This window comes from Punica granatum, chromosome 6 (genome assembly GCF_007655135.1).
Source record: "Punica granatum isolate Tunisia-2019 chromosome 6, ASM765513v2, whole genome shotgun sequence".
Classification (NCBI taxonomy): Eukaryota; Viridiplantae; Streptophyta; class Magnoliopsida; order Myrtales; family Lythraceae; genus Punica; species Punica granatum.
In genome coordinates, this window is record NC_045132.1 from 24,717,420 (window position 1) to 24,738,856 (window position 21,437).

Consider the following 21,437-nt stretch of genomic DNA (forward strand, 5'->3'; position numbering starts at 1 on the left):
ACCTGGAGTTAACCTTCCTAATACGGTTGGATACACTCTTATCGTGATACTGCTAACTGGGGCAATACAGCTCACTCGAGGGAAGGATCATTATAGTGGCGTGAAACTACCTCACTCCTTATATGGTATCTTCATTGATGTGCATGCATGCACTTACCTAAACAGGAGCTCGTGCTGGGACAATATGAATTATTGATTTCTGTGAGCGCTCTGACTATTTAATAGCTAGTATTGACTTGAATGACTCGTATGATTTCATTTCATCTCTCTATAAAAGAGGAGTCACTCGCTCAATAGATGATATGCTAATCATATAGCCAATGCTCACAATCTCTCTCATAGTCTTTGTATACCCTTATTTCCTTCATCTCTCATGGCCATGCACTACAAATCCTCTTCCTCTACCTCTAATGCTATCTCTTTCACCCTCAACGGGGATGCCATTGACGGCCGAGGCTTTAACTTGGGTGATTTAGGGTTCCCTCTCAATCGCCCAAACGAGAGCCCTAGGCCAGTCGGTGGCGCCAATGCATTTTTGGGGGGGCCTGAAAATAAGTTGCTCTCTCCAAACCCCCTCATCTCCTCCAACCTCACTCAAAATCCCCTCGCTTCCTCCAGCTTCCAGCTGCTCTCAAATAGCCATATGGTCCCTCAAGCGACACGTTCTAATGTCGTTCTAGGCCAACTCGCTTTGAACCACCGAGTCACCGAGATAATGCAGGTTGTTATGACGTCTCGAGGTGTGCAATTTCACAGCTTCGTAGACGTTGACTTCACCCGAAGGCAGTCGGAATTAGCCTCTCTCCCGGATGTTGTGCCTTCGAACACTAACCCTATGCCGATGAGTCAGTTCCCTGGTGCTCTCTCGACGAGAGAAGGCATGTTCCTCCCAGAAACCAATATGAAGCAACAATACCATCCATCTATAATGAACAACTGGGTTGAAAGCACTTCTAACCCTATGAACAAGCACCCATCTACTCATGAATCCCAAAATCCTTCTCGCTACCACACCTACCCTTCACCACTCAATCATCCAATAGTCCCGAGTTTGAACGACCTTATGATGGGCTTTGAAAATGAGATCCTGTCCGATTATGCTGATGTCAAAGACCTCCCGTCGATGATGGGAGCACAACCTGCAACTTTGACAGAACCGAACCGTAGTGAAACTTCCGCTATACAAACTTCAGAGCCTTGGTCTAATGTGCAGCCAAAGTTTGGGTGTCTAAAAGAATTCGAGGTAGGAGAGGGATCCACCGACAGCCGCTCGTCGAAGCCTTCTGAACCGGCAGTTAGGTTCACTTGTCGCAAACAAGCGAGGGCTGCTGGTTCAACAATCGGCTCCACCAGCCAACAACACCCCCAACAACAGAGGGAGGGTGTGCCACCACCAGTGGCTGCTGGATTAACAATCGGCTCCAGTAGCCAACAACCCCCCGAACAACAGAGGAAGAGAGTGCCACCAGTGCCACTGGCGGAAGAGACGACTGATTCGGAAGAGACCGAGGACGACGAGAGTTATGATGGCCGGACTCATAGCCTCAACAGGGGGAAGCACGGGCCCTACGCATGCCCCAGGTGTAATGCAGTGTTTGGATACTCCCAAGCGTTTGCCTCTCATGTCCAATCGTCGCACTATCGGAACGAGACTATTGATGAGAGGATGAAGAGGCTGGCTGCCAAATACAAGAAGAAGGGCCTCAAGCTCGTGCGATCTCATTACGGGGTCACCATCATGCCAAAGTCTTCTCTGGGTCCAGGGTCCAAGACTAATAAGGCCAGAGACAAGAAAACCTATATGGGTCCAAAGCCAGGAATCAACATTAAGGAGGAGGAGAAAAGAGAATTCCTGAATAAACCAATTGCTGCCACTCCCATTAGGATTGTTCCTCCTCCTGGGATGCCGTATCCCCCTCCCCCTCCGAATCCGGAGATGCCGCACTCGGCTGCCATGGCCTCTAATCCCATAGTGAAGGCAGAGGTTGAAAACTGATGACTGGTCTGCCAATGCAGGATTTTTCAAGAGTCTGAGCGTAGTGAAGATATGGTCACCAAGAAATAAATAAATATGCTTTCAATATATATATATATATATATATAATATTTTTGTGTTTCATTGCTGTTTGTGTTAAGAGTCCTAATGTCTTTGTTCTGTTCGATCAATAAGCTTATGTGTAGAACTATCATCCTTTTTTTTCCATTATGGTATCAACTTCTCTATGTTTCTAAAGCACAAATATTTCATCGGTTCATCCTACTTCATTCAAGAGATCCCAGACGGCAATTTAGGGTTCGATAAGAGATTTACACATATAGATGTATCCATAATAACACACGGTGCTCCTTCCAAAAGTACCATCCTACTAACGGTATTAACCTCGTCGAACTCAAAGGCATACGCAAGTGTTATATCCTCTGAGGATTTGATCTTTGCTTTTCTGGACATGCATGTTCTTTAGTATTGACTAGTTGAACGAATCGACTACGGAGTATATCTTTCATTTTGTAAGGTCCCCAAAAGATCTAATTCTTTCCAACTCTTTTCGAACAAAGAGACTACTCAAAAAGTACAATCAATTTATCACTGGAAATAGATTCCCCATATCTTCCACCAGTCCGAAAAAATAAATTGAGACTGATATTTTACCGTTAATGGAGCAGCGGGTCGAGAGGTCAAATGTACACTGTTATAAAACAACAATCTATACTTTCGAAGGCAGAAGTATTCACGTCTGGGTACTTTCAGAGCTGAGCAGCTTTCCACTCTATCACACTAGAGATCTTCGTTGGAGATGATGGCACATAACTCCTTTGCAAACCATGTTACATCAGTTATGCTTCCGGGCGGAGCGGCGCTCTCTCTTGCAATTGTCATCGAGACGCCTCAGGCATCTGCATTTTGTTACAAAAAATACAGAGTATAACGTCAGCTACTGGATTAGTTTGCTGCTATCAATGTATCTTTTCCATGGTTGTGAAGTGTTGCACGGTCATACTAGCCATATAACCATGCTGAAAAATCTATTATATATTGAGATTGTCCTTGACGCATGCTGTTTTGCCCAATAAAATGCGTATTCCTATTCAATTCCAAACTAGTTGACACCAAGCCGGCATTCTTTTCCTTTGTAGGGCTGCTGGAGATTTCAAATGGTACTTTGTATTATAAACGTTGGATCATGCACCTGAGCAAAAGAAAAGGTCGAAGCTACAATGAAAATAATATGCTCAAAAAAAAAAAAACAATAACACAAAGGCAGATTTGCTGGGGAGCTCACACTCAATGCACCTTTATACTATATTTATGGTAATAGCTTCTTCTATGAATGGTAAAACCCTCCTTTTCTCTGAATTGGTAAAAGAATATTAGCGGTAATAATGGGAGCGCCGACTTGCATGGTGCTCATGCATGCAAGTGTTCTAGGTTTACGTAAAAGTAATGCATGAAGGGACTCGCGACTCTAAGACAGTGGCATTCCCAATTTTTTGGGAATTATGCGCTTAAATCCATACAACTGCTTAAGCACTGAAGGAGGTGATATCTCTCATTTTATTTCAAAGATGATTTCATGCATTTTGACCGGAACTTTTAAAAGCATCATTTCATTAAGGAAATGCGTTCTATTTCAAGAATATAGGGATTGCTTCTATGATTGTTCCTAACCTGGGATTTTGGAGAAATTCATCAGGGAAAATGAAGCGAGAATTCTGTGCTCTTCTTCTCCACCTTGAAGGTTCTCTTTCAGCTGACGGACAAGGCCTGCGAAAGTGGAGAGCTGGCACTCTATGTCTGATAGCGAAGACAGAACATAGCTCAACCACGCCACCATCTTTAGGCATGCCAGCACTAGATTGGACTCCCCCAAGGCCAGACATTTGGAGATCGCCTCTAAGAATGACTTCTTCTCATTGCCTAGAAGCGATGTTAACAGGTATCTCAACCATTGTTCATGGGCCAGGTTTTCGTCGCCCTGTATTTGAAGTCAATTAACAAGTAAGCCTCAAACGAATTCCAATCAGGAATTATGTGAACTCTCGCTCTCAAATATGGAACAAGACTTGGGAATAATTTTATTCAGGTTTGTTCTGCAAATGACCGTTACTGCTTATGGGCATCGAAACTACTTATTATGAGCAGCATCATATCAGAGGCTGCAGTCTTACGGAAAATGGCATATTACAAAGGGGAAATCCGATATACAACCTGGTACTGAAGTTTTATATGGTAAGAATTAAACTTCGCAGGAATCACTTTACATCTGTAATGTCAAAATTATTATTTTCCAAAAACAGCACATAGTACACAATCCTATCTAAAGCATAAAATAATTTCTCACTTCTCCGATTTCAATATAACTGCGGAAAATGTTCAGGTGATTCCTAATTCCTTCAGCCACTGATCTCCCTTTCCAATGCTTTGACAGCTCATTTTGCATAAATTTTAAATACCCTTCGAAAATCCAGAGCAAAATAACAATACCAGTTCATCATTCAGCTTGATCGGTGCTTCTCTCTAAGAAAAGATTGAATTTCGCTTCTTTATATCCATTGGGTGCTGTTTATTTCATTTGGTGCTTTTATTATTAAAAGAAAAAAAAAGATTAATTATTCTTCAAAGCAAAACTGGCAGCAGTTTTCAGGTGCTTCAAGATTTATGAGAGATGTATGGAGAACAGAGAGAGCAACCATACATATAGAATGGCGTGATCTTGGGGACTTCCATGCTCTTTGTTGTCCTTGAGATTTGCTTGGCAGCTAACATCGAATCCGGCCTCAGTCAACTTTCCAGACGGTGACAAACAACCTGCCAAAATTGAGAGTGCTTTGCAGCACGTCTCTTTTACATTCTCATCGGTTAAGCTCAAATTTAAGGCCACTGCTATTGCATCAACAGCCTCTTCTCTATATATGCTGTACTTCTGAGGTCCAACCTGAAATAAGTGGTTTGTCAGCAGTGATATCCACTACATTCCAGAAGTCAACTGGTCGATTTATTCAGGTCAGGTTGCCTTAGGTTAAGTAGATTTCTAATAAGAGAGAAGAGAGGCTTGTAAAGTGTTTCAGATGTAAATTAATGGATTCTCCTTTAATGAGAAGAGACGACTTATTAAGTCAAGAGTGGCAGCAGAAAACAGCTACATCAATTAGACTAAATAGCAAAGAGCTCAAAAAGGGCAACTCCAATGCATAAAGGAAAAACCATTTGGCGAGCATTAATATTTGTTGCCAGCCTGTATCATCCTAAGCATCCCCTCATGTATATTTGGTTGGTCAGTGACTGAAAGAGACATGAAAGAAAAACTGAGAAAATAGATTATCATAAAAGAAAGTGTACCAGCAGATCTAAATGGAGTAAAAGAACAGCAACCAATGGTCTTTCTTGACTTTGAGAACTTCGGAGATATAAAAGAATAACATGCATTACATTCACCATCTCTTCTTTTGGCAAGCCTCTCAGAATATCTGTAACATCTTTCCTCCTGTAAATACAGACAAATTGTTGGAGATATCCATATAGAAACATCGACATCTGAAGTCTTGCTAAACATGGTAAGCTACTAAATACACAGAATAACATTTGGTTCCAACTTCCAAGGTATTACAGCTAGAAAGCAGTACAAGAGAAAGATATAACTTCTATAAAACATTGATTCTGTGGATGAGCATCTTCTTATGTTTCAAGATAAGATGCCAAGAACAGCTTTTTCCTTGAATACTGGAACGGAAAAAAAAAAAAAAAAAAAAAAAACAGAGAGAGAGAGAGAGAGAGAAAGAAGAAGAAGAAACTACATGGTCCTACCAAATTAATATTCGTAGTTTACCTCTTCCGACATATTAGCTCAGCGAGCAATGACACTGCATTTGTTCTCGCCTCTATCTGCTTGCTGCGAAGTAATTCAATGAGGACTTGTATGTTAATGGCTTTTGCGATCTGATCTCTGCAACTGGCATCTGCTTCGATGCAGCAAATCAAGAGAGCAGCTACACGAATTTTCTCTTCAGTTGTTCCAAGGGAAAATCTTCGAATTAGGTACTGCACGCCACCAAGAGATATTAAATGCTTTACGTTTGCTATTCTTTCCTCCTTGCTGTAAATAGTAATAAGCTGCTCCAACATAGATATAGATCCATATCTGGGTGCGCAAAGTCACGGCCTTCCTTTTCCTCCATCATTTGAGATGCAAAAGCCAAGATGTTTTGGCAGTGCTTGGACTTCCAGGAATCAATTACACAATTGATAACCATGTTGGTGAGAGGAACAGAGAGACATTCTAGGGAATTTCCAGTCACTGGACAAGTCTTATTCCCCTCATCAAACCATTTCTGGATAGCTGCTCGTTCAAATGTTTGACCAGTCTCTAGGGTAACAGGATCTTCAAACAACTGTCTCGTTAAAGGACAAATTAGGTACTGGGGTATCGTAGATGACCCTTCACCAGAGTATTTGTCACTCCTGTATAACTCTGCAAATGAAAAATGACAATGTGAGTGATGAGTGCATTAATTAAATGCTCATAAAGCATTGCTCCTGCAACCTACCCTGCAAGGAAGACTTCGCTTTAACCACCTGAAATTGAGAGATAGTCATATTAACCATCAAACCCCAATAAAAAAAAAGGAAATAAAAAGGAAGGACGGTAACTAGTAGAATACCTTTGCAAGGTGTTCTGTCACTGATTCTGCATTGGGTCGGGAAGGAATGTCCATCTTGATATCAAAGCCATCAGTCTGTTCAGGTTGAAAGACTGATTTTGCAAGTCTTTTCAATTCACTTACATTGTTCGTTTGAGGGGAATATCTTAACTCGGTTTCCACTGTCATTTGCTGCCGTGAACTAGAGTTGCTGATTTCATCGTTCTCATCCTCTTGTACTGAGACACTGGCTTTGAGTAACCCCCTTTCTTTATCAACTGTCAATAATAGCCCATCTTCCTGAATAAATGTCAAGATTTTAGATAAGAAGTATTCCAAGGCAAAAAGCCATGAGGTATTCATTTTTGTTTCTAAGCCATCTCTGGCGATGCATTAATAATAAAACATTCACGAGACTGGCAGGTTCTCATATGGAACAACTTATGGTGCGCTAGAAAATGAGAGAGCAAAAATTTTATTGCTTAGGCTGCAAGAACACTAGTATGGACCCATTTAATCTTTTTTCCCCGCAAATTTTATATCCCTAAAATAGTCCATCAGAAAAGGACGGAATTTATGCAGCAAAAAAATAAAAATAAAAATAAAAATTCAAGATGAAGGACCTATTTATTTTTACTTACAGGAAAACCCTCATCTTCCAAGCGCTTAGCAGAATTTGCTATGCTATGTTGATCCATGTATTTGACAGTCTCATAAGAGTGTGTCGATGTTTCTTTGAAATCAAAGCTGGAGCCGCCAGAGCTTTTCCGGCAGTTCTCCCCTTCATCGTCTTCTGCTCCAGATTTATTTGAGCAGCCAAACATTGCTTCATACAATTTCTTACTGACCATTGGCTGAGGATGGGGAGCACTAACTGGATTGCCAAGCTCTCCAGAATGACTGAGTGAATCAGTGAGTTCGACTGTATCAACAGATACTGAAGGGATGTTGATTGAAGGGAAAAGGGGAGCTTCAGAGCCTTCTGTGAGCCAATCTTTGTAGTAAACTGCAAACTGGCGAGTACCAGAATCTAGAATTTCATTGTACACTTTGTCGAGAAGCTTCAATTTCCTTGCCCTGCTGGTTGCATCGACGAGAGAATCAACTTCCTGACTATGCCACAACTGCAAATGTGACAGATGGGGATAGAAAAAATTTTCCCAGAGTTCAGGTAACAGAAGTCTCCGTCCCTGGAGAGGAGAATCAGCAAAAACGTGTAAGATATGCTTTGCCGAAACCCTGTCCTTCTTATTTATTTTGTAGATCACACTCAGGTACAGATGAGCACATGCAGACAGCTTACAATTCGGAACACCACAAGTAAATCCATTCTTCAGCTCGCCAGCGTTGAGCCCTGTAATTACACTTAGCTGCAGAGAAGCTCTTTTCAGATCCTTTGGATCTCTGTACTCCTCAGCTGCTCTTTCTACCGTTTCAATTGCTTGTGCGAGATTACAGATGACTTTGCTCTCGCCATTTTGGTACTCTTCTGACTCAACAAAGTTGAGAGATAAAAAGCATTTGTCGCGGAGGTTTATGCGAAAATCCTTGTCTTTGAGAAACGGTGTGATATATCCAATTAAGATGGAGACTATGGCTCGGATAGCAACTTCATCAAGAGCCGGAAGAGAATCAGAAAGTGTGCTCTGGACATGCTTTTCAAGGCGACTATTTTCAAAGGGCCCAGCCGGTTTCGTGCTTGTCCTGCCATTACGAGCAGAAGATGGATCTCCAAGCAGATGCTTTGAACTGCTAGGGCCCCTCCTATCTGATTTCATATTGTTTCCCATACTGTCAGTACTTTCATCGCCCGCTGCCAGGTACTTTTCCATCCTCAAAGGGCCCTTACCTACACTTAAGTATGCATCCTTAATCCTCTCACTATTTTCTACACCAACCTCAACTATCTCGTTTCTGGAAAAAGCATCAGAACTGACCTCGAATCTTCTATCTCCTAGCCTTTCCATATCACCTCTTCCTTCAAGTGGTTCCATGCCCTTCCCATTCATCCTCTCCCTCGTGATCAGATTATCACGCGGTTGCGTACTTCCAAGACTGTCGCTCTTTCCCAATCTACCATTAAAACTATATCTAGATACATCGGATCTTGTTCTCTGAGTCCTTGTTCTATTAACAGATGACGAATGTGGCTTATGTTGACCACGTGAACTGTAAAGAGGTGTAGTTACATTATCTGAACCAAAAGAAGCTCTTGACCTGGTCATGGACCTCCTTCCTCTGAACCCTTCCTCTGCAAGAAGTGCTTCCAAGGACGATGCCATCTCCAAGAAGATTGGAAACTCGCCTCCCAAAAATGCTGAAAAATTTACAATATGAGCAAAGTTTAAGACAGTCTGCACTCTGTACAAAACAAATATTCTCCAAGAACCATTTGAAACAAGATAAATCCTTAAACCCATGAATTCCTCCAAAATCCTGGGTTTCTTTGAATACTACCGGAAACCGTAAAATCTCAACATATACAGCTCCGCCTCCCACCATCTGCATCTACAAACTCCACACTTACAATCAATAAGATAGAGCATATGCAGTGGAATATCTAATCTTGCCTAACAAGAAGTTTAATCTAGACCGTTTCGCACATTTAACACCGTCTACATATACGATGTAGCAGGAAAAAGCAGTTGAATGAATTCATTATACTTCTTTTAACTTCTTTCCTTAATCCGACATACAGACGGTCGATTTCTATGCCCGGACTAGGAAACACGAACTCATTTGTTACTAAAATACTGCTCTTCTGCAATACAATAACCAGCCCACATGCAACGGCAACCAGCATTCAACAGTGAAATACTCTCAAGTAATAGCGCTATAGCAGCATATGATTGCACAGCATACCTCTGATATCTTCCCAGCTGCTGATTCGAGATCCTTCGGGCCGATTCGGCGAGAAGCGGATTGATGGAAGCAGCAGAATCGGCCGGAACCGAAGACATGAAATGCTCGACCAAGAGGAAATGACAGAGGGGCCGACCGCGCGAAATCCATTGGAAGACTGGGGGGAGTTTGTATTGAGGAGAGGAGACAGAGGAAGAGACAAAGAGAAGGGGTAAGAGCGGGAGCGACAACGACGGAGAAGTGTGACAATGGGCAGGGAGGGAGGAGAGTGAGGGGCGGCTGAGAGAGTGACAGAGGGAAGCTGACAATGGGAAAAGGACTGTGCGAGTGACCGTTCATTGGAGGTGTCGACGTCAAAGGGATGGAAGAAGGAAGAAGGTCCAAAGCTGTGGCGGATACTGCCGGCGGTCGGCGAGCTCTCCCTTTTTTATCATTTTATTTGTTTATTAGGAAAAATTTCATCACATATCACGCTTTGAGTACAAGTATCACATTGTATAATTTTTTAAAAAATTAACATGATACATCACGAAAATTTTAAAAATTTTCACCGTGCATCATTTCCGTCGACTGATGGACGAAAAGTTGACGTGACACGTTATTTGGACAAACGGTGCCAATATGACCGTGCTTACTCTGCATCTGGATCCCACCTAGCATTGAAAATATGATGCACTGTGAAAATTATTTTCATATTGTGATGCAAGGTATCATTTTTCAATTTTAATATTTGTTTATTAACTTAGTTCCTAAAACGGAAATGCACCGACAATTATATACAAATTGTCATGTCCTGAACAATCTTGTTCCTATCTCTCTTCCATTTTTTCGTAATATTTGGCACAAGTTTGCTGCTCGATCAGGAGACATGAACTTCGTCATCAGCTGAGCCACAAAACCTCATGTTGTGTGTTTCCCTTGCTCGGGTCAGGACCACATTAACGCAACCCTCAAATTCGCTTAGCTCTTGCAAGGGCTTCCACATCGCTTTCGTCAACACAAAGAAGGGCCTGATTTCCTCAATGGCGAGTTTGAGAGTTGCGTTAATGTGGACCCAGATGCAGAGTAAGCACAGCCACATTGGCATCGTTTGTCCAAATAACATGTCACGTCAGCTTTCCATTTATCAGTTGACAGAAATAATGCACGGTGAAAATTTTCAAAATTTGCATGATGCTCCATATTAATTTTTCAAATTATGATGCATTGTGATACTTGTTATTAAACTGTGATGCAAGGTGTCATTTTTCCATTTATTTTTTAATAAATTTCGACGACATCGATATAATTTGTAAAATGGCCAGGGACACTCATTCCTTTCAAAATTAAGCACACACTACCCCGTTTTTTGCTGATTTCTACTGTTTTTCTCTTAAATCGAGTTAGATTTTATTCGGGTAAAAAAAATTAGGTAATGAGTCGGTTTGTGCAATTTCGTGACATAGGATCCACGTGGCAAAATGAATATTCTCTTAGTGCCACGTCAGCGAAAATATTATTTCATGATCATGAAACGTTCGATTATTTCATGTATCTGCTGAATTCTAGTGAATTCAATAAGAATGATTTTAGCCCACTAGACTTTTTTAATATAGCATCAGAAACATATCACTGGGCTATGTATTATGTCAATGAAATAAAAGTTCTTTGTCCAATGAATTTTTAAATTTCTCTCTTACTTTATATAAATTTGATAATTCTTTACTCTGTGTTGCACTTAGAAAAAGGGTGATAATATATGGACAAGTACAATGTTTGCATTATTGACATTCTTTGTGATATCAAGTATAGTCTTCTTAATTGATATTATCCATTTCTAAAAATGAGTTTTTATTTTCCGTTTCCAATTTGAACTACTGAAGTTTTTGGTATGCTTAAACAATCATATCAGTTAGATATAACTTTTTGAAAAGATAATTTAGTTGAAACTCTAATATTGTCATAACCAGTGCTATTAGAACCCGACCGGGCGGTTCGACCTTTCGAAATGGAAACCGAACCTATGTCCGGTCCGATTAGCTTAAAAATTGAAAATGCACAAACAGACCGGTGAACCCAAAAAATCAGCCGATTTTTAGATATACCCATCGAACCCATCGGTTGCATGGTTTCAAAATTTTAAAAGAAAATCCCCGATCCGAAACCGAAAATGAGCATCGGAGAATGAAATCAAAATAGATTGACGATTTGAAACCCTTGTCAACTTCATATTCACTCTTTAGTTCAATCATCACTCATCATCAGTGACTTCTGCAGCTCTGCTAGAGGTTGAGCTTCCTCTTCTCCTTCAAATATCGGAAGATTATAACAGGTTCGAGCTTCCTCTTCTCCTTCTGTCGCTTCTTGACTTCTCCTCGTCCAGACGTAGCAGAGTGACGACTCAAGAGCGGATTCCTCACCAGCAGAGGGACAGGATAAGGCCATCTTGAGGCATATTAGCTCCTGAAATGGCAGGGGGCCAAAGTCCAGACGCAGCATGGCAGCAGAGCTTGACCTCTACAGGCAAGGCACGAGTCCAGACGCACGACACGGCAGCTCCTGAAACGACATGAAGCACATCTTGATCTCTACAGGCAAGGCATGGTTCGAGCTTCCTCTTCCTATTCTCCTTTGCTTGCGGTGATTTATCTGAGAAATTTCATGTTTTGATTCTGCCCTTAACCTTGTTTTGAGCTGTAGTTTGCAAACGAATCGGATCGACATGGATGGAGGCAACAATGAGTTTGATTTGGTACGTATTTGATGAAATGCCGTGTGTGAGAAAGGGGTGTTGTCGGTTTCATGTGCAGAAGAGGATGAGAGTTACTTTTGTGAGAGATTTGTAAGGGAGTGTCGTGGTCGTGGTCGTGGTCGTGGTGAGAGCTTCGAGCGTTCGAGCTGAGAGAAGAGAGGTCTGTGTCTTTTTGAGAGTATTGGGTTTCTCATACAGCTTTCCTGTCGCTGCCTGCGTTGGTGCCTCAATGGAGCGGTAGCTTGTGGTGAGTCCCTATCCTTTGTCCATTGTCCGCGATCGTTTTTCAGGTAATAAGAATCAGCATCAATATAGATGAAAATCTCAGTTTGTTATACTGCTTTTAGAAGTTCATTATGCAGAGGAAATGGGGAGGTTGTCCCTCTTTTGGTTTTTTTCCCGAGCTGTAAGCTAGACTCATGGCCATATGTGTTTCAGTTTGGATAAATGTAGAGGTTTATCTCATCGATATGATATGATATGGAATTTAATTAATTATTTATTTATAAAAAATATTATTGAGTAATTTTATAATTTATATTATTATTTTCTTAAAATAATAAATACTTATTTATTTTATAATTAAACATGCGATTCGACCCATCGAACTCCCGACTGAACTCATAAACCCATAGCTAGGCCGGTTCGGATAATACTGGTCATAACAATCGTGAGTACATTAAGAAAATAATCACCTAATATTCATAGGAACTAACTATAATAGCCACCTTCAACATCGCGCTCAGACAGTAACGAGCTCAGTAGCGTCTGCAGGAATTTCAGCCGAACTCCGAGCCCTTTTATCCGGTAAGAATTCCAAGTGACAGTAAGTTTACCCCACTATCCCCCCCCAATAGCTCTCTCTCTCTCTCTCGCTCTCTAACTTTACGGCTTCCTTCTCCTTTGACCGGTGAGTTCCAGATCGTGAACTATCGGTTTATGTAAACGAACTGGAAAAATTGGTATTTAGCTCCACTGATGATGATTAACATGTGCTTTGTTTACAGTGCGCAGCTTACGAAGGCATATCAAACTGCTAATGTTCTTTTTGAGGCGTTGAAAGCTGTTGACATGACTCAGTCCATTGAAGTTGATCGGGAGGTGAAATTCTGCAGAATTGTGCTGTTATTCTGCGATGATGTTTTTCATTAATTCAGTGTGTGTTGCTGATTGACCCTAATTTTCATATTTCTATTAGTGGGCTGCATGAGTGAATGGTGTTCATTACTATTGAATTTGCACAGATTCAGGAGGCTCAGAACAAAGTTGCAGAAGAAATGCAGATTTATGTACCTTACAACATTCTTCCTTTTGATCCTGATAGTGCAAATCAGGCAATCATGAAATATCCGGAGGTCATTCTCTATCTGTGGTTGTTCTTCTTCATGTTAGTTTTACTTGACCGCAGTAGTATCGAAAATTCTCTATTGAAAATCGACTTTGCAGATCCAAGCTGCTGTTTTTGCTCTTCGTAATACCAGAGGTATTCCTTGGCCGAAGGGTCACAAAAATAAAAAGGACGAAGACATTCTAGATTGGCTCCAAGCAATGTTTGGCTTTCAGGTGACAAACTTGCATGTGATGAATTTTCTATATTATATTGTCTATGGTAGTTCAATTAGAAATTGATAGTATGCTAACCAATTCGTGTTGCTTCTGCTAATTGATATTACAGAAGGACAATGTGGCAAACCAAAGGGAACATTTGATCCTATTGCTGGCTAATGTGCATATAAGCCAACTACAGGTTTGTTCTTTGCCAAGACTCCATCCAAATGATGTCCATCTTGTTTTTGTTCACACTGGGTTATGTAAAATGGGTTCTCTTTTTTACACTATTTACTCTTATACTTGAACTTTGTACTATATCATATGCTGCTTAACCTTATCTATTTTACGACTCTACATAATGTGATTACCCTTTGGAGCGAAAAATGCCGCCCTACATTTCTTTGCATTGGTCTTTAATTTGTTCTCTTTTATTCTTCCTTTTCTTCTTTTTTTTGTTTGCATTGAGGTCCATTTATGTGTTGTGCATATTTTGCCCTTACCTGTCATGCTATTTAAATCAAGAATCAGTATTTATTTGGACTAAGCTCAATTTTGATGATCTGTTTTATCTGATAAATAGTTGGATGAGCGAGCTTTGACAGAAGCGATGGAGAAATTGTTCGAGAATTACAAGAAGTGGTGCAAGTTCTTGGATAGGAAAAGCAGTCTCTGGTAAACTTCTGCTGTTGTTTCTATATGCACTGAAGCAGGCTAGTTGTATTATATTTGCTCTTTAGGTGTCCTGTACTTTCAATATACATTACTTCATTACTTCGTGAAACATTAGTAGGTGGTTTCGGTAAACTCTGCCTAAAAAAACCAGATTAGCATGTCACGTTGACTAATGACAATAAATAAAACCAGTGCATGCCAAGTTTTGAGAAATGCTTTGAATTTGACTAAGTGGGCTCAATTTTTAGATCCAGTTCTTCAGAATTTTCTTTCTATTCTGACCATTGCACAATCTCAGTTCTCTTTATTCTTTCTGTTCCTTTCTATATCTAGGTTGCCGACCATCCAGCAGGAAGTACAGCAACGGAAACTTCTCTACATGGCTCTTTATCTTCTTATATGGGGGGAAGCAGCTAACTTAAGATTCGTGCCAGGGTGCCTTTGCTATATTTATCATCATGTATGTTCATATGCTCTTTCTCCAGAACTAGATGTGCAAAATTGCGATTTTTTTTTTACCTGATTTTGCAAATTGTATATCCATGTCACCATAAATGTTTTTCCTTCATTCTATCGACAAAGGCAACAAGTTTATTCAATGCAAAAAAGGAAGAAATGAACTTTGAAAACATTAAGTTTGGCTACGTCCTTCATCAATTTCTGTATCTTCTTCTGTTTTTTGTGGGAGTAAATTTATTACTGAAATTTATTTTTATTTTCATCATTGTAAGAATGAAGAATCATGATCTGTCCAGAGTGAATAAGCAGCAGTAGGTTTCTGCAGTCGAGTCTTCTGTTATGGACAATTTTTTTTTTTAATCTAACTCCTATGATGGGAGCCACATCAGTGTTCTCTACATATTAAGCATCGTATGTGATGATAATTCTTGCACAAGCACTTAAGCACGTTGATAGCATTCTGCATATGCAGCAAGATCATTTTCCCTTCTTGTGTCCTGGCCCTCTGCTGGTCTTGCTTCGCTTCCTGTAGATGGCTTTTGAATTGTATGGTATGCTAGCTGGGAATGTCAGTCCCATGACTGGAGAGAATATAAAGCCAGCCCATGGAAGTGAAGAAGAGGCTTTCTCGAGGAAAGTGGTTACTCCGATCTATGAAGTGATTGCAAAGGTCTGAAATGATATTTATATTGTATGAGTTACATTATGTTTGTTCTTTACCTTGACGATGTTTCCATGCTTGCAATGATAATCAGGAAGCAGAAAAGAGCAAGCGAGGAAAGTCAAAGCATTCGCAGTGGAGGAACTATGGTGATTTGAATGAATATTTTTGGTAATTCTGAGTTCTATATTGTTCAGCTGTCGTTCTCTTTGTTATAAGGATCTTGAAGTGACCAACTTTCTTTCATGTTAATAGGTCAGTTCACTGCTTCCGCCTAGGTTGGCCAATGCGTGCAGATGCTGATTTTTTCCGTCTTCCAGCTGGGCAATTAAGGAAGAAAAATGGAAACATACTGTCATATCTGATTTCATATTGTTTCCCATACTGTCAGTTCTTCCGTCGCCCACTGCCGGGTTTTCCATCCTCAAAGGGCCCTTATGTTTCACGATAAGATGCCAAGTACATGGGGGTTGGAGAAGAAACTACATGGTCCTACCAAATTGATATTTGTAGTTTACCTCTTCGGACATACTAGTTCAGTGAGCAAGGGCACTGCATTTGTTCTCGCCTCTATCTGCTTGCTGTGAAGGAATTCAATGAGGACTTGTATGTTAATGGCTTTAGCAATCCGATCTCTGCAACTGGCATCTGCTTCGATGCAGCAAATCAAGTGACCAGCACCACGAATTTTCTCTTCAGTCGTTCCAAGGACAAATCTTCGAATTAGGTACTGCACGCTGCCAAGAGATATTAAATGCTTTACGTTCACTATTCTTTCCTCTCTGCTGTAAATAGTAATAAGCTGCTCCAATATAGATATAAATCCATCATCTGAGTGCGCAAACTCACGGCCTTCCTTTTCCTCCATCATTTGAGAGGCAAAAGCCAAGATGTTTTTGCAGTGCTTGGACTTCCAGGAATCAATTACACACTTGATAACCATGTTGGCGAGAGGAACAGAGAGACATTCTAGGGAATTTCCGGTCACTGGACATGTCTTATTCCCCTCGTCAAACCATTTCTGGATGGCTGCTCGTTCAAATGTTTGACCAGTCTCTAGGGTAACAGGATCTTCAAACAGCGGTCTCGTTAAAGGACAAATTAGGTACTGGGGTATCGTAGAGGACCCTTCATCAGTGTTTGTCACTCCTGTATAACACTGCAAATGAAAAAGAGTCAATTAACAATTTACCCATTGAGAGGTTGACGTTACATTAAATTCGGCTTCAAAATTTTTTTTTACATCAAATTGAATACTGAAAGACTAAATGTACATCAATTGATCCATTCAGTCAATATTTCCGTTAACTTTAACCGGAATTGTTGACGTGTAAATAACAGTGTCACGTGACACGCGATGATTGGCCAAGTGGGCTTCATATGTTTTTAAAAAATAAAAAAATTCTTAACCATATCTTGATCCGTAATCCGAATGGTAGCCCGAACCATATCCGGAAAAAGATAAATCTAACAACAGTATACGATTCGAGTTGAAGTTAGGGAAATGCAATAAGATTAATGAAGCTCAGGTCGAAGAAGATGAAATCATGCCCCTCATTGGCGAGCTTCACAGCCTTTCCTCGCGGCCAATGCTCAAGCCCCTGGGCTCCGTTTCATCCCCCGGACTGGACACTGTTGAAACCACTGATATCCTAGAATTACCTCCGATAACATATCTGAGCGACATTCTTTTTGATGTGCAGGATCCTCATACGAGGCAAGCACAAATCATACTTTAAGTCAGTTCCTAGTATGGAAGAACTACTTCGAACCCTATAACTTAGGGATGAGTATAAGTGATTTTGTGCTCTCACAAGGACAATTAGTTTTTCGTGGCGAAATGGTATCAAGGCTTAGGAAAGTCCTGCAGGTCGCAAGTTCAAAACCCAGAAACTCAATATAGGGGTTGTCCGCCGAAAAGAGCTCCGTTCAAAACCTAGAAACTCAATATGGGGGTCGTCCTCTGAAAAGAGCTCTGCGCGGAGCCTGGTAGGCCTCAGGATGAGTATAGGTGATTTTATGTCCTCACATTAACAGCTAATTTTTTGTGGAGAAATGAAAATAAAAATTAAAAAATGAAGAAGATGAAACCATGATAACATTTTCTTTCTAGGGTTTCTTCCACGTACTCGTGGCACCTGAACTTTGCTAATCCAGTGGCCAGCGGGAGCTTCAACGATTAGAGAGCTTCGGCATCTTCAATCTGTTCAACTTACTTTCGCCATTTCTCAAACATTTGGTTTCGAGATAATTGCCACATTAGCCAATACACGAATCAATCCGAACCCATAAAATCAAACTAAAGAACAAAATCAGCCAAATCAACGTATCTACACGCACATATATATATAAATGTAAGCACGAAATCGGTCAAATTTTCGGCAACTTTTGAGCAGAAATCGAGGGATAGGCAGAAAACAGGAGCACGGAGGAAAAATGATGCCGTTTTTTATGATCTCGTTCGTTCTGTGAACTTATCTAAAAGGCTTTTCCTTTCCTACTTGTTAGTTTACCCGAAAATCTTAAACCAATTTCTAGGAGTTCAAAGAGAACTATTCCAAGGATTGATGAAGCAAAAGCTTTAGCGGAGATTGATTGCTAACCTTGAACATCTAAGAAAGAAGCCTGACTCAACAACTGAAGAATATATTTACCCACTGAATTGCTAAGAGGTCTTCGGCCAAAACCCGAAATCGCTTAGAGGTCTTCGACGATCCTCGCAGTGGGCTCGACAACATTGTCCGAAGGTCGCCCAGCGCTCGTGAGCCGAGAACAAGCCTCTGGGGCCCTGAAAAAGAAGCGATCTGCTGAGCTGAGACCGCTATGAGCTTGAGGCTTCTGCGAACCATGCCTCCCGAGCTTGGGTTCGTTAAGCCGGGGGATCGCGACCTCATGAGCTGGGAACGCCAGTCCAGCGCAAACCCACCCACGGGTCTCCGAATGGTCGGCTTAGGATGGCTCACATGGTGGGGAGCAAGTGAGCCATCACCATCATAAGAAGATGAACAATATCTTTTTTAATTTTAATTTTAATTATATTATTTTAGATTTATAGTTAGATTTATCTTTATATGGTTCGGTCTAACATTCGAGTTACGGATCGGGATATGGTTCATAATTTTTTTAAAAAATATACGAAACGGATCGCGTGCCACGTGGCACTATTATGTGCACGTCAGCAAGTCCGGTTAAAGTTAATGGAAATATTGACAGAATGGGTTAATTGATGTACATTTAGTCCGTCATGATTCAATTTGATGTAAAAAAAATTATGAGGTCGGATTTGACGTAACGTCAATCTCTCGAGGGACAAATTATTAATTTACTCAATGAAAAAATGATAATGTGAGTGATGAGTGCATTACGCTACATTTGGTTTCATAATAGAATTTTAAAATCAAATTTTGATTTTGAAAAAGAGTGGTATAAATGGGGCCCACCCTTTAACTTTGTATGAATTATGTTGTTTTGGTGTAAAAAAAGTATTATAAATGGAATTCACTCTTTGATTTTGTATGAGTTATTTTGTTTTGTTGTGTGTAGAATTAGGTTAAAATTGCGATTTTAAAATTATACTCACAAATCAAATAAAGCATTAATTAAATGCACATAAAGCATTGTCCCTACAACCTACCCTGCAAGGAAGACTTCGCTTTAAACCACCTGAAATTGAGAGAGATATTAATCATCAAAACCCAAAGCAGCAGAATACATTTGCAAGGTGTTCTGTCACTGGTTCCGCATTGGGTCGGGAAGGAATGTCCATCTTGATATCAAAGCCATCAGTCTAGTCTGTTCAGGTTCAAATACTGATTTTGCAAGTCTTTTCAATTCACTTACATTGTTCGTTCGAGGGGAATAATTTTAACTGGGCTTCCAATGTCATTTGCTGCCGTGAGCTAGAGTTGCTGATTTCATCGTTCTCATCCTTTTGTACTGAGACACTGGCTTCGAGTAACTAACTCCCTTTCTTTATCGACTGTGAATAATAGCCCATCTTCCCGAATATATGTCAAATTTTAGATGAGAAGTATTACAAGGCAAAAAGGCCATGGGGTATTCATTTTTGTTTCTAAGCCATCATCTCTGGCGATGAATTAATAATTCAACATTCACGAGACTGGCAGGTTCTCATACGGAACAACTTATGGTGCGCTAAAAAATGAGAAAGCAAAAAAATTATGGCTTAGGCTGTAAGACCACTAGTATGGATCCATTTAATCTTTTTTTTTTCCTCCCAAATTTTATATCCCTAAAATAGTCCATCAGAAAAGGACGGAATTTATGCAGCAAATAATAAATAAAATAAAAATTCAAGATGAAGGTCCCATTTATTTTTACTTACAGGAAAACCCTCATCTTCCAAGCGCTTAGCAGAAGTTGCTATACTATGTTGATCCATGTGTTTGACAGTCTCATAAGAGTATGTCGAAGTTTCTTTGAAATCAAAGCTGGAGCCGCCAGAGCTTTTCCGGTAGTTCTCCATTTGTTTGACAGTCTCATAAGAGTATGTCGAAGTTTCTTTGAAATCAAAGCTGGAGCCGCCAGAGCTTTTCCGGTAGTTCTCCCCTTCATCGTCTTCTGCTCCAGATTTATTTGAGCGGCCAAACATTGCTTCATACAATTTCTTATTGTTCCCCATGACCGAGTGAATCAGTGAGTTCGATTGTATCAACAGATACTGAAGGGATGTTGATTGAAGGGCACAGGTAAATATCTAGTTTTCAGTTAAAACCGTTATTAAAGTTTGATGACTAAAAGTTAATATAAAAATGACGAAAATGTTAAAAGGTTGAAGATTAAAACTTATATTTTCTTAAAAGGAAAGGAGAAAAATAGAGAAAAACGAGTTGGGGCCTCTAGAGATACACACTGGGCCTTTTGAATTTTCCCTTCTGAGTTCCTGTTCTGATACGTTAAATAAATGGGCCTTTGCAGCAAAAATGGTCCAGCCCGACAAGAGGCCTTCCTGTCGAAATTACTGCCACGCCATCTTCTCAATTTTATTTCTTTTTTTAATCATTACTAACATATATATATATATATATATAATACTTTAATAATTTTATAAATCAAATTCTCGAAAGTAACCAAAAAAAAAAAAGAGCTACCCTCATAGACCAATCAATTTAGTAGTCGAGGCGACGGACGAGTTGACAACCTCGAATCAAACCTCTTTGCGTGCAGTTTTCGCCCGGCGGAATCCGATACAGGAGGACCATGCTCGATGTAATCGAGATTCCTCCATCTCGCCGTCCACTCGACTTTTCCAATTTTCCGAAAAGATTCACAGAGAGATAAACAAATTTCTTTATTGGCAGTCAGGATTGATCGATCGGTCGGAGAAAAAGCCATGATCTAATCAGCCTCATAAGAGAAACACGTCAAAATCTTGTTTCTTTTTGGGGAAAATTGCACGTTACTTGACGAAAGAATCCAAAAGCCGAAAAAGGTCCAACTTTCACCAATCACCGGGCGCCACGTGGATTTGCTCTTGGGTCGCTGTCTCCGTCATGTCGCGAACATTATTACTCCAAAAAAAAAAAAAGGAAAAAGCAAAAGACGGAGCCGAAAACTCACCGACGTTCGTACCTTATACGGGGGCACAAAGACAGTTTTACCCCTGACATTCTGCTGAATGGCCCACCGCACCCGCCTCGATGTGCAGGGCCCAACAACCTATGACACGGCCGGATTGAACGATTGATGTTGATGGCAAGGGGACTGGAAATACGGGACTTTTGGAGGGTAGAATGGTCCATGCGGTGGGAACGGCTACTTTTAACGAGCGTTACTTTTTCGGTCCTAGACCTTGAGGAATCTGGCCTTTTGAAATTTGAATCACTTTCCATAGATGCCCCTGGA

The 21,437-nt window shown here is 40.5% G+C and overlaps 3 protein-coding genes and 1 pseudogene across 15 annotated transcripts; 2 read left to right on the plus strand and 2 right to left on the minus strand.

Moving 5' to 3' along the window:
* The first annotated feature begins 740 nt into the window (after positions 1-740).
* Positions 741-2,225, plus strand: LOC116210325. The gene has a single exon (XM_031544186.1). It carries the CDS (start codon positions 836-838, stop codon positions 1,994-1,996), a length of 1,161 nt encoding a protein of 386 aa, XP_031400046.1. The 5' UTR covers positions 741-835; the 3' UTR covers positions 1,997-2,225.
* A 335-nt stretch (positions 2,226-2,560) lies between these two features.
* Positions 2,561-9,921, minus strand: LOC116211108 (annotated as a pseudogene).
* A 1,706-nt stretch (positions 9,922-11,627) lies between these two features.
* LOC116211081 (callose synthase 3-like) lies at positions 11,628-16,238 on the plus strand. 12 transcript variants are annotated; one of them, XM_031545282.1, is made up of 14 exons: positions 11,631-11,765; positions 11,861-12,081; positions 12,178-12,229; positions 12,428-12,519; positions 13,004-13,036; positions 13,237-13,330; positions 13,474-13,584; positions 13,676-13,792; positions 13,905-13,976; positions 14,361-14,452; positions 14,786-14,912; positions 15,444-15,581; positions 15,667-15,743; positions 15,828-16,238. In XM_031545282.1, the coding sequence occupies exons 2-14, from the start codon at positions 12,047-12,049 to the stop codon at positions 16,021-16,023; spliced, it is 1,236 nt and encodes a 411-aa protein (XP_031401142.1). In that variant the 5' UTR covers positions 11,631-11,765; positions 11,861-12,046; the 3' UTR covers positions 16,024-16,238. The 12 variants fall into 12 exon arrangements, 10 of the variants coding, with proteins under 10 accessions (XP_031401152.1, XP_031401151.1, XP_031401142.1 ...); XM_031545284.1 differs by having other exon boundaries at positions 11,636-11,809; positions 11,901-12,081; XM_031545283.1 differs by having other exon boundaries at positions 11,636-11,809; positions 11,904-12,081.
* LOC116211082 (putative E3 ubiquitin-protein ligase LIN) lies at positions 15,827-18,540 on the minus strand. Of its 2 annotated transcripts, none has more exons than XM_031545293.1 (2): positions 18,227-18,540; positions 15,827-16,731 (listed from the first exon to the last, which is right to left on the minus strand). In XM_031545293.1, exons 1-2 carry the CDS (start codon positions 18,464-18,466, stop codon positions 16,087-16,089), a joined length of 885 nt encoding a protein of 294 aa, XP_031401153.1. In that variant the 5' UTR covers positions 18,467-18,540; the 3' UTR covers positions 15,827-16,086. The 2 variants fall into 2 exon arrangements, with proteins under 2 accessions (XP_031401153.1, XP_031401154.1); XM_031545294.1 differs by having other exon boundaries at positions 18,176-18,537.
* Between the last annotated feature and the right edge of the window lie 2,897 nt (positions 18,541-21,437).

Bases quoted from the DNA above. Each gene is read 5' to 3' on its own strand.
- LOC116211081 (XM_031545282.1), top strand. From the start codon at position 12,047: ATGAAGCACATCTTGATCTCTACAGGCAAGGCATG. The intron at 12,082-12,177 runs GTTCGAGCTTCC...TTTGAGCTGTAG, and splicing joins ATCTCTACAGGCAAGGCATG to TTTGCAAACGAATCGGATCG. The intron at 13,037-13,236 runs GTAAGAATTCCA...CTTTGTTTACAG, and splicing joins ACTCCGAGCCCTTTTATCCG to TGCGCAGCTTACGAAGGCAT.
- LOC116210325 (XM_031544186.1), top strand. From the start codon at position 836: ATGCCGATGAGTCAGTTCCCTGGTGCTCTCTCGACGAGAGAAGGCATG.
- LOC116211082 (XM_031545293.1), bottom strand. From the start codon at position 18,466: ATGAGGTCGCGATCCCCCGGCTTAACGAACCCAAGCTCGGGAGGCATG. The intron at 16,732-18,226 runs GTAAATATATTC...TTTCATTTGCAG, and splicing joins ACCTCTTAGCAATTCAGTGG to TGTTATACAGGAGTGACAAA.